At 36.3% G+C, this 11,916-nt stretch overlaps 1 protein-coding gene and 1 long non-coding RNA gene across 2 annotated transcripts; both read left to right on the forward strand.

Annotated features, from left to right (window-relative positions):
• Positions 1–1,987: 1,987 nt before the first annotated feature.
• LOC142168148 (uncharacterized) lies at positions 1,988–2,362 on the forward strand. The gene has a single exon (XM_075228812.1). The coding sequence runs from the start codon at positions 1,988–1,990 to the stop codon at positions 2,360–2,362; it is 375 nt and encodes a 124-aa protein (XP_075084913.1).
• A 5,320-nt stretch (positions 2,363–7,682) lies between these two features.
• Positions 7,683–11,003, forward strand: LOC142167846 (uncharacterized). The gene is made up of 2 exons (XR_012698025.1): positions 7,683–8,220; positions 8,494–11,003. It is a non-coding gene; the product is annotated as an uncharacterized LOC142167846 (long non-coding RNA).
• The last annotated feature ends 913 nt before the right edge of the window (positions 11,004–11,916 follow it).

Raw genomic sequence — 11,916 nt, forward strand, 5'->3', positions numbered from 1 at the left:
TAAAGAGTAGGGCTCATCCAATCAGCTGAGAAGAGGGTATGATGCTATCAACGATTAGTGCCACCTGATGAGGAACCATTTGCATCCATTAAAGAAGCTCCCCCGACAAAATGAACCTTAGTACGTATGGAATAGTATTAGTATATAAAGCTAAATACCCTCTCATGGAACAGAATGCCAACACAAAATGAGATAAACATGGAAACAATACGAAAATCAATAATAATTAAATGCCAAATTAAAACAAAAAAACGTTCAAGTAAGCATTAATATTTTGGTTGGGAGATGCCTAGTACCGACACACCACCATGTACGTGATATGGATTCTGATCTCTACTCGATCGGCTAAACCGTCACACCCTAATGTGTGAGGGTTGACATAGAACTACGGAACCACCACCATGTGCATGGCATAATAGGATATGCATGGATTACTAAGATATCAACAAAGCCAGTCCCAAGGACAACTTTTCTCTACAAATATCCTTATCCATCTTGACAATTGTGCGAAGCACGATTTACAATAGTTCATGGATTATTTCGCTGGATATCACTAGATTTTGATGCACAATGAACATGCTAAGAGGACAACCTTCACCTCACATGGGAAGTTTATTGCTACATGGTCATGCCATTTGGCCTCAAGAATGCGGGTGCCACCTACATGAGGGCCATGAGGACCCTTTTTCATGATTGGATCCACAAGGAGATTGAAGTATATGTGGATGACATCATCATCATGTCACGGAAGAGTGCATATTATTTAAATGACTTGAGGAAATTGTTTGAACAGTTTCCAAGGTACAATTTAAAGATGAATCCTACGAAATGTGCATTCAAAGTTCATGCGGGAAAATTATTGGGTTTCATCGTCAGTAGGAAGGGGATAGAGTTGGATCCTTCAAAGATCAAGGCTATTAAACACTTTCCTTATCCCAAAAGCAAGAAGGACGTAATGAGGTTCCTCAGAAGATTGAATTACATCAGCAGGTTCATAGCCCAGTCAATGATAATCTGTGAACAAATTTTCAAGCTATTAAAGAAAGTTTCTGCCACAAAATGGTTAGAAGAATGCAAAAAGGCTTTCGACAGAATCAAGGAGTACTTGTCTAGTCCGTCCGTGTTGGTTCCTCCTTAACCTGGGAAGCCCCTACTGCTATATTTGTCCGACTTGGATAATGCATTTGGATGTGTGTTAGGTCAACACGACGAGACTGGAAAGAAAGAAGATGCTATCTACTACCTAAGCAAGAACTTCATGCCATACGAAGCCAGATACACCTTGTTGGATTGGACGTGTTGTTCTTTAACTTGGATCGCTCCGAAGTTAAGATATTACTTGTCGGGGTATACCACATATCTGATATCCAAACTTAACCGACTCCAATACATTTTCCATAAGTCGATACCTACAGAAATGTTAGCAAAATTATAGATTCTTGTCAGTGTGTTCTACATTATGTATGTGACACAAATATCTATTAAAGGATAGGCATTAGCCGATCATCTCACTAAAAACCTGATGGACAAAGAATACGAGCCATATACCACGTATTTCCCCGATGAAGAAGTGTTATTCGCTCGGGAGGACATGGAAAGGGACAAAATTCGATATGTACAGAAATTTCACCAGTGAGAGATACACGAGGATTACATACGGGTTCCGCCAAATGAGTTAAACATAATTGGTTCTCCTTGGACGTTTGCCACTTGGGGCATGGATGTAATTGGACCTATAGAATTGGCCAGATCAAACGGACATCATTTCATCTTGGTAGTCATCGCTTATTTCACCAAATAGGTCAAAGCTTCCATGTACAAGGCTATTACATAGAAGGTGGTGGCAGATTTTTTCTATAACAATATAGTCAGTCGGTTCTGCATTTCGGAGTCCATTGTAACTGATAATGCATTCAATCTCAACAGCGATCTTATGAGAGAAATTTATGAGAAGTTAAAAATCGTCCATCGTAATTCTATAGCATACATGCCACAGATGAATGGAGAAATTGAAATAGCTAACAAAATCATCAAGAGGATCTTGCGAAAGATAGTGGACAATCACATGCAATGGAATGAGAAACTCTCATTTGCCCTACTTGGTTACTGCACCACCATATGGACGTCTATCGGGGCAACACCATACATGCTGGTATATGGCACTAAAGTTGTCATACCGGTAGAGGTCGAGATAACTTCTTTAAGAATTATCCAAGAATCCAAGTTGGATGACGCAGAATGTATACGTGTCAGGAAAGAACAACTCATGCTCATTGATAAAAAGAGGATGGATGTAGTTTGTCATGGTCAGTTGTCTAAAAATATAATGGCCAACACATTCAACAGGAAAGTGAAACCTTGACAGTTCACGTCGGGGCAACTGGTTTTTAAGAATATATTTCCCCATCTAGAAGAAGCAAGGGGAAGTTCGCGCCAGTTTGGTAGGGTCTTTATGTGGTCCACGTGGTATTATTAGGATGAGCACTAATATTAGCAGAAATGGATGGCAGGGTAAGCACAAAGCCCATTAAATCATATGCAATCAAGAGAAACTATATTTGAAGACAAGAGAGTTAGGTTTTGTGTATCAAGAACTACGCACGACCTGACTTTTCATGGTGGGATACGTAGGAAATCCACATAGGGTCCGATCCCACCCTTATAATAGAAAATCTAAATATCATTTTTTTATATTCTAAACTACGCCATGACTTGATATAGTTTGGTAGGAAAATATAGGCAACCCACATCGGATCCACTGTAATTGAACTACGTTTTGACCTGATTCCATTTGGATACGTAGGCAGTCTGAGTCAGACTCAGCCATATCATTTTAAAATTCTACCATTTTTCATCTATTGTAATCGAACTACATTTTAACCTGATTCAGTTTGGATATGTAGGTTGCCTGAGTCAGGCTCGGTCATTTCATTATTTCATTTACTCATACCCTCAAACTATTCATAGACCTGATTTCTTTCAATATGTAGGCAACCTGAAAAGGTTCGGTCATCACCCTAGCAAATCCTTGTAATTCATAACTTAGATTAGGAAATGATCGCATCAACAAGGAAGTTACGTTGTTAGGGGCATATCCAAAAAAGCATCATCAACAAGGCAGAGCTAGCTAGAAATGATACTCGCATCAAGGGAAATGCCAAAATATGTCATAATCTAGAACAACGACGTTTAACATAAACATAAATAATTTTTAAGAAATCAACTTGTAAAATACTACTTTTTCCACCTGCCAAACCTCATGGCATAATTCACCAGATTAGGGGCAAGGCCAGGTTTATGATCAACACGAATCAACGCTCCTCCCCTACTAAGAATTTTTCTTTGAGCGCAGGATTGACAGGAATCAAAAGGCGACAGATAACACCCAAATCAATGCCAGACCCAATACAATTTCATGAGCCTCTAATCCTCCTTTATTGTTCAATTCATTTTCATATAGCTAAGGACTAACTTTGAATTTCTTCTAGGTATCCCAGTGCCAGGACTCCGACACTATGGGAGCTCCCTGTACGTATCAAACCGTCTACTCTACAAACTAGAGCTCCTTGTACATATCAAACTATCTACTCTGCCAACCAGAGAGCCTTATACATATCAAACTGTCTGCTCTACCAATCTGAGTGTCGTGTACATATCAAATCATGTGCTTTACCAATAAGAGCATATTGTACAAGATCACACCGCCCACTCTTCCAATTAGAGCACCTTTGTACATATTACACCGTCACTCCGCCAAGTCAGAGATTCCAAATAGATCATTGCAAACCTCGTTGCCAACTTTGCCAATCGACAGATGGCCATTCAATTTCGTCATACGTTTCGCCGACCGACGACCGCGAATTAGTCCTTCAGTCAAGAGTATCTCTTTGGCATCCTCATTTGTTTTCCTATTTTTATCTTGAATGTTTTGACATTTTATTTGTGCAGCTTACAAGCATTTTTAAATTCTTGGTTGGTTAAAATTCAAACACTCCCATCACGCGGAGATTCAAATTAAAAGTCGAACGCTCCAATCGTGTGGAGATTCAAATTCAAAGTCAAATACTCCTATCACATTGAAATTCAAATTCAAAGTCTAATATTCCCATCAAGAGGAAACTCAAATTAAAATTCGAATACTCTCATCGCGTGGAGATTCAAATGTTCCGACAACTTCGGAACGATACACAGCGTGGCTAACATTCAATGTCAAATTCAAACACCCATATCTAGTATCACAAATAATACTCCAAACCTCGGAGATTTTAAAATTCAAACGTCCTGTCCCCGGCATCCCAAATAATGCTCCAGAGCTCGGAGGCTTCAGATTCAAACATCCCACTGCCCAGAGATCCCCAATAAAAGCCTGCGTCATCCAGGCATTGTTATTCCTGCATGATTACATTGTACCCTAACATATTTGTATTATGATATATGGATATATGTCACGACCCCAAATTCTCACTTTAGGATATCGGGGTGGCACCTAGTCTCTAAGACTGACTGGGTAAGCATAAGATGCATTGAGAAATAGCAGAAATAATAACATAAACATCAAATTAAAACTATTAAACTATCATAACAAAACCCAAATCGTACAGCTGTCAAAAACTCCCCAAAACTTGGTGGAACCGAGTCATAAGCTCTACAAGAATGTACTAATAATCTTGAAATACAACATTGTCTTGGAACATGAAATAAATAGTAGAATATCCAAAGCAGAAGGTGATTCGAAGCCTGCCAACGTCGAGAAGGTATACCTTGAAGTCTCTAAAAGTAGCTAATCAATCACTAGCATCCCGGATGGGCAGATATATCTGGATCTGCACAATAATTTGTAGAAGTATAGTATAAGTACACCACAACTGTACCTAATAAGTATCAAGCTTAACCTCCGTAGAACAATAACGAGGCCAGGTCAAGACATCTACTAGGATAAGATAAATCGAATAGAGCATAACAATGACCAATAACGAAGAATAAGGATAATGAATGATAACAAAGCAGTATAATAACGTAGGCTAACAATAGAATTTAAGGTGAGAAAGACAACGAGATGTGAACACACAATGAGAGCAACAAGTAATCAAAATACAGACTAATACAGGTAAGAAAGTCAAGTAAACAACAAGAACAGTTCAACCAACAAGCCTCTTAAATCATGAAATATACAACAAGAATCACAATCGAGGTATCACGCCTCATATTCACAATTCACAATTTTAATCACAATCTTTCCTTATATCACTGCGTGAGCCTTGCATTTATTTTTATTTTTAAAATATGTTTTCGAAATAGTTACACACGTTTTAGCCCCCATTATCTCACCACGTGGCTTTAAGTAATTCCCTTACTAGCAACACGCGTATCAAGCCCACCTTATCACACCTCATGCATATTAACCCCTATCATTATACCACAATATGCATATCGGTATCACAACACAATAACAACTCGTACTGCAAGTGCCCATATGCCACAACTTGCTAAAATCAACAATACCAATGTTTTCATAACAAATGGCTCATGGCTCAACCACAATATATACATGAATCTCAATAATGACAAAATGAGTGAGAAATGCGCAACAAGGAAAGATATCTCAAAAATCTACAAATTCAACCTCAATGTTATAATAGCTTTCGCAACATCAACGTTAATAACCCAACAAGAAGATAATTCCCACGAAATAACAACTTCAAGTAAGAGTAATCCAACAATAAAGAGGTAACAAGACAATAAGGGAGGTAATAACATCAACTAAAGTATATGAGAGAAAATATAACAAAGTAAGGGATAGAACAAGTGCTAACAACGTCAAATAGATCATGTAAGAGTAGATAAATAATGAAAGATATAACATGTTATGACAATTCAATTAAAGGCATGAAAAGAGTCTAAATAGTCTAAACCGGTCAAATACCATATATAGCCTGTGTACACACTCGTCACCTCGTGTACTAGTCTTCCACATAATACAAATAGATCAATTAACCCAAATCCTAAGGGGTAGTTACCCCACACAAAGTTAGGCAATATACATACCTCAACTAGGCCAAATCAACCCTCAAAAAAAGCTTTTACCCTAAAATTCTCCTCCAAATGACTAAAATCTAACCAAAAATGACTTAATAACATCAAGCAATGCAAGAGAAAGCAATTATAATAGATAAAGCTATGACTATTACACATTTTCCAAAATATCAACAAAAGCTAACCCCTGGCCCCACCGTTCAAAACCCGAGTCTAAGTGTAGATTCTGACTACCCATAATATCACGAGTCCATATATCTATTATGTTTTCAAATCCAAGTCCAAATCGTGTCTCAAAACTCAAATCTTCATTTATTCAAAACATTGACAAAAATCCCCAAATTTCCTCTTTGATTCTCATAAATTTGATGTTAAACCTAAGAGGTAATCATGAAATATAGTTTGAAATTGATTGGAATCATTTTCCCAATATTTGCAGATGAAAATTCCCTCTCCAAATCGCCTTCTACCGAGTCTAGGGTTCTAAGATATGAAAAATGAGACCAAAATGGTCGCAAATGCGACCCAACCCAGGCATGCACTGACTTTGCAAGTGCGATGGGGAAAATCGCATTTGCCACATCTGACCACCCCTGCCAACTTTGCAATTGCGAAGCTGGTGCTCGCAATTGTGACATCAGAGCACTTGCACACCAGAAAATTCTTTTTCAGTCTAAACCATTTCGAAACGCATCCAAATTTCATTCGAGCCCTCGGGGCTCCATGCCAAATATCGACACAAGTCTTATACGAACTCACACGTGTGATCATAACACAAAAATAACATCTAGAACTACTAATAGGACATTAAAACGCAAGCATTTCAAAGTCATTTTCTTTGCTCGCAAACTCTTTTATCGTCTCCTGTCATAGAGGGGTAGCTGTTGATGACAAATTTAAAATTAATAATATCTATTTTTTCAAATATAAATAATGTAATAAGTAATAATAAGAATAATAATAGTTAATAATATTAATTCTATAATCAATAATAATCTAGTTTTAAAATATTTATAAATTATATTACTTCTACTGCTTTAATTAATTAGAACTAGCTTTCATAATTTATAAACAAGTATTACAACTATTTTAATAATTTAGTCTTTAAATTTATTATTTTATTACCTCTATTACTTTAATTAACCAAATAATTAGTTTTCATAAATTAATAGAAAAGTATTATAATTTTAATTACTTAAAATTAATTATTTACAGCAAGTATCTAATAATACATTTGTTAATTATATTTTATTACATTCTATAGAGATTAAATAATTATAATTAAATTAATTATAAAAAGGTGGTTAAAACTTAAAATAGGCTACTTTTGCAAATGGTCAATTTAACTCAAATGGCCATGCCTTAGATCAAATGCCAGCCTACTACCAAAACATTGGCCTAAAAGACATTATCCCAACACCATGACCCGGCCCGGCCAACCCCACTACTATCCTACTTGGCGATCTTTCAGCCAATCACTATGCGCCACACCATAAGTTCCCAATCACTAACAGAAAAAATACAACTCATCTGGACCATTTATCCAAATCATCAACGTTCCAGAATTAATCTCAATTTTCCCTTATTATATTAAACCTCCGGTGTTTTACCTTTTTTTAGATCCAAATGATCTAATGGTTCCACTTTTATCCCACATAACCTTTTTCTTTTCCTTTTATCTAAAAAAATCTAGAGTCGTTGATCTAAGCGATCCAACGGCTCCCCTTCCACCTCTCGTTTTAACTAACCTATCCCACCCGAAACCCTAATAATTCTCAGCACATATCGACCGGCCTTTCTTTCCTCTTCCTCTCTCATTTCTCTCTTTTTCTCAGACCCCATAAATCTCTGGAACCTTGCAGTAATCCGTACAAGTTCATACAAAATCAACCCCAGTATTAATCATGTCCCTCTTCCAACCGCGAATGTCGCCGATGTTTCCTTTTTTCGCACCTTAATTTTAATCCCAACCACCGAAACCCTATATCAAAGAATGAAAGAACGAGAATATAATCATTTCACTTTGTGCTCGTTCAAATCACTACATGCAATTTGTAGATTCATGAGAATCTTGACATTATTATGATGATTCTTGGTCCAGAGGTCAAACGCTGTAACCTCTGGGCATTGGCTTTAACGGATGGTCCATTAGCTTGCAACGACCCATTTCCTTCATCATCTAGAAAGGTAAAACCTCACTCCGTTTCCCCTCTATTTTTCCTTTGTTTTTCCCCTTTGCTATCATCAGCGTTCAATCGTCATCTTACACTAAGTTTTTTCAAACTCAAATGAACCCTAAAGGCTCCGATGGCCCCTGTAAATAGGGGCTTTAATGCTCTCACCTAACAAGAAGAACTACCTAAGCGAACTTAAGTAAATATTATATGTTTAAATACTCTGGATTTCCTCTCTAATTTCTTTTCTTTTCTTTTGCTTCTGCTTGAATTCGACCACTGCAAGTTGATTGTGAGATTGGGTTCCTAAACGGCTAGTGATCACCTCTACCTAGTTTTCTGCTCTGAAGAAGGTCAATAAACCACTAACCCCTTCTTTAATTGTTCATGTGTTAGATCTGCTTGTGTGATATTTTACTGTTAATTACTTGCTCATTTTTCTTCTTGATGTTCATCAGTAAATATGTGGCTCTTGTCGTGTTATGCCACTTGTGTTGCTCTTTACCGATATTTCATATTTGCTGTTATATTTATCTCCCATGTTGTTGTTTACATTAATATCTAACAGTGATCGTTGAGTTTTATTTCTTGTACTGATATCATCGTTAGGCATATGTCTTGTCGAATTGAATTGATATTATTGTGAGCTCAATCCTGTTACTTCCTTATGTTGATTTGAGTTGATTAATTTTTTTGATGGCAGCCATGTTTAGCCTATACTACTACCCTGCTGATTGATTGATGCTCACTTATCTTTATACTTTTGCTCTTGGTTATCATACTGATTAAGCTAATGAAATTATGTTCCTAATATCTTAAATGCCATCTTGTTTAACAAGGTGAAGTCTTCATCAATAGGTTGTCTTGCTCAAATGGTCTTCTTGCTTATAGTATTATGCTGCTTGTGTTCAGTTAGTTAAATGAAATCCACCGATGGCCTTGCCCACATTATCATGTTGACTTGATTAAGTGTCTTCAATTATTGGTCATGTTATGACACTATGTCATTTTGTTTAGTTAAGTCTATATGTGTTTACTATGTTAATATGAAATAAGGGGGGGGGGGAGGGGTACATTTTAAAATCATGATTGTATGATAAACTTTGGAGACCAATAGGTGATCCTGTTTACCTGAGTTGCAATCATATGCTAATTTTGTTTTGCATTATTTGTGCATAGGTGCTTTCTTGTTGTCTCATGATTATTTGATGTCTAACAAGTTCTTCACTGATATAATTTGATTGTTGTCGATTGTGATGACTTATAAGTTTTAATTGAATGTTGTAAATATGCATTGGTAGATATCATGCCGATAGAAATCACATAATGAGACTGAAAGTTGAACCTCTTACTCATGCTAAATTGTCCATATTGTCCTAACTAATTGGTATGACCCCTTGTGAATTCTAAGTAAGGTGTTAACACGGGTTCTTAATATAGTATAAGCCCAACCCCGGTGCTTATTTTCATGTTATGGAAATGACTGTTCTGAAATGATATTCTACAACCTGCTTTAATAATATAAACTTACCTTGAGAAGATTCAATTTGACTGGATCTTTAATGAAGCACTGAACCTCTGATAAAGTTAGTAATGTGTGCATATGTTTATCTTTGTTAGTTGTTAATGCCTTAAACCACTTAAGGTGACATTCTTGTATGATGAAGTTGTTAGTAGCATGGCAGGCCTGACTACATGGGTGTATAGTTGAAAATATGTGATTAGTGGACCTTCCTTGAATATGTATGTGTCTCTAAGAATATTCTGTAAGGTTGTGTTACATGAAATTATTTAAAATCAACCCTTGAACCTTTGAATCAGTAAAAGGATCATGTGAACTTACAAGTACTGATAGCATGTGTCTAATAATGATCACAGTTCTAAACTTTAACTTGTAATGGTTCTTGGATACTTATGGCTTTGCCCTCCAGTGATAACTGTAATTCCTAATATGTTGTCTTATGTTGTCAGTGTTTCTGCATAATCAAGTTTTTGGAGTATGTTATGATGGTTTGAGACGCTATATTGAATATGCTACACTTCTGCTAGTTTATGTTAATTGTGTGAATTGCCTGGGTACATGTTTAGTTAAATGTTAAGTTAAAATCTCATTTGTGTCTAAACCTCTTAAGAGAAGTAAGGTTCAGTACTTAAGGATGATTGATGTGGGCTTGACTTTTTAGTTGAGGAACCCCTCCCCGGCACAAGTACTGCTCGTAAGTAAATATGGTTCACCCTAGGCCTATGAATATCGACTTTCATTGATCTTCATGGGATTAGCATAAACGAAATTTAGCTTTACTATATTTCTTTAGATCTTGTCCATATTTATTATAACTTTATCTTACTTTACTTTTTTTTTGTATATACTAATCCATTCTCTCCCTTTTCTTTGCATGAATCATTGGGCCTGCCGAGTTCATTGAGAACTTAGGCCCAAGTTCAGGGAACTGGTCTGCTTCCTTGTCACCTGTTGTTGTCTGTTGCTGCTTTGAGTCTAGCTGGGTCTGATTATTTCGTCACCCCAACATGAGAGTCCATCTCCCTTCTTCTTCATCTAAGGAATTATTATTATTGTCTTTGTCTTATCCTTTGCGTATCATTATGGAACTAATGTTGTTATTAGATATTAGTTCTTAGTTTACTTATGTGAATTAATTACAGCCTTTAGGTAAACCAAACTAGTGAGGAAGAGATATATATGACCGATAAGATAACTTGCTTAACAATCTCAACGTTTTCAGCATGTGGACACTTTTAAAACTAATGGTTCAGCAACAATCTCTCTTTCATTTACATATCTTTCATGATGAGTTTTGTTTGGTTTAGGCCTTTACAAGATTATAATAACTTAAAAGCAAGAACACCCCTTTGAATGTTTTGAAAACAAGTAACTTAGGCAACTAAATATCTGGACCGCTTCAAGAAAGAGAAGTAAGGGCGCCACACCTAGCACGATCTCATTTTACAAGAACAAAACCAAACACTCATTTGGAATTCTACCAAAGCAGTTTTTCGAAGACAAATGAGGTACAACTATTTTGATATATACACTGACGCACTCTTTCTTATTTTTACAAGACATGTTACAAAGTTTTAAAACAAACATTACTATTTCTAAAGGAACTATACCTTCATTTCTTAAGACAAAGAAATGATCTTTCAAACAAGAATCCAAATATTTTTCGTCATTTATTCAAGGCTTTCACAAGAGGCTCACTTAGCAATTTTAATCAACTAGGATATAAATTTCTCTCCCCACACCTATGCCTAAGTTTAAAGAGCTACCTCATGTAGATTTTAAGGAGTGCCTAACACCTTCCCCTTAAAATAACTAAAACTCTTACCCGGATCTCGCTGTTTAGTAGACAATTAGGGCAATAACTCTTTACAAATATATAGGTACCCTAGTATACCTTAAAATATTAGGTGGAAACTCTTCTTTTATCAACTTCAAAGGAACCATAAGTTGTATTTTATTTTAACTTGTGAAAAATAGGGTGCAACAATAATAGTACGAGATCATGTCAGTTATGGAGTAAGGGTATTGTGGGTTATCATGTTAGTCATGTCAGTTAAGGGTATGTGTATGGTGAGTTTATTCTGTGATATGTTGGCTTTGAAACGACTTTTGGCACATTCAAGAACTAATGTATGTTTAATTAGAGGAGAATGTAATGACCCGATAGGTCTTTTTGAGAATTAGCAA

The sequence above is a fragment of the Nicotiana tabacum genome, chromosome 13 (assembly GCF_000715075.1).
Source record: "Nicotiana tabacum cultivar K326 chromosome 13, ASM71507v2, whole genome shotgun sequence".
Taxonomy (NCBI): Eukaryota; Viridiplantae; Streptophyta; class Magnoliopsida; order Solanales; family Solanaceae; genus Nicotiana; species Nicotiana tabacum.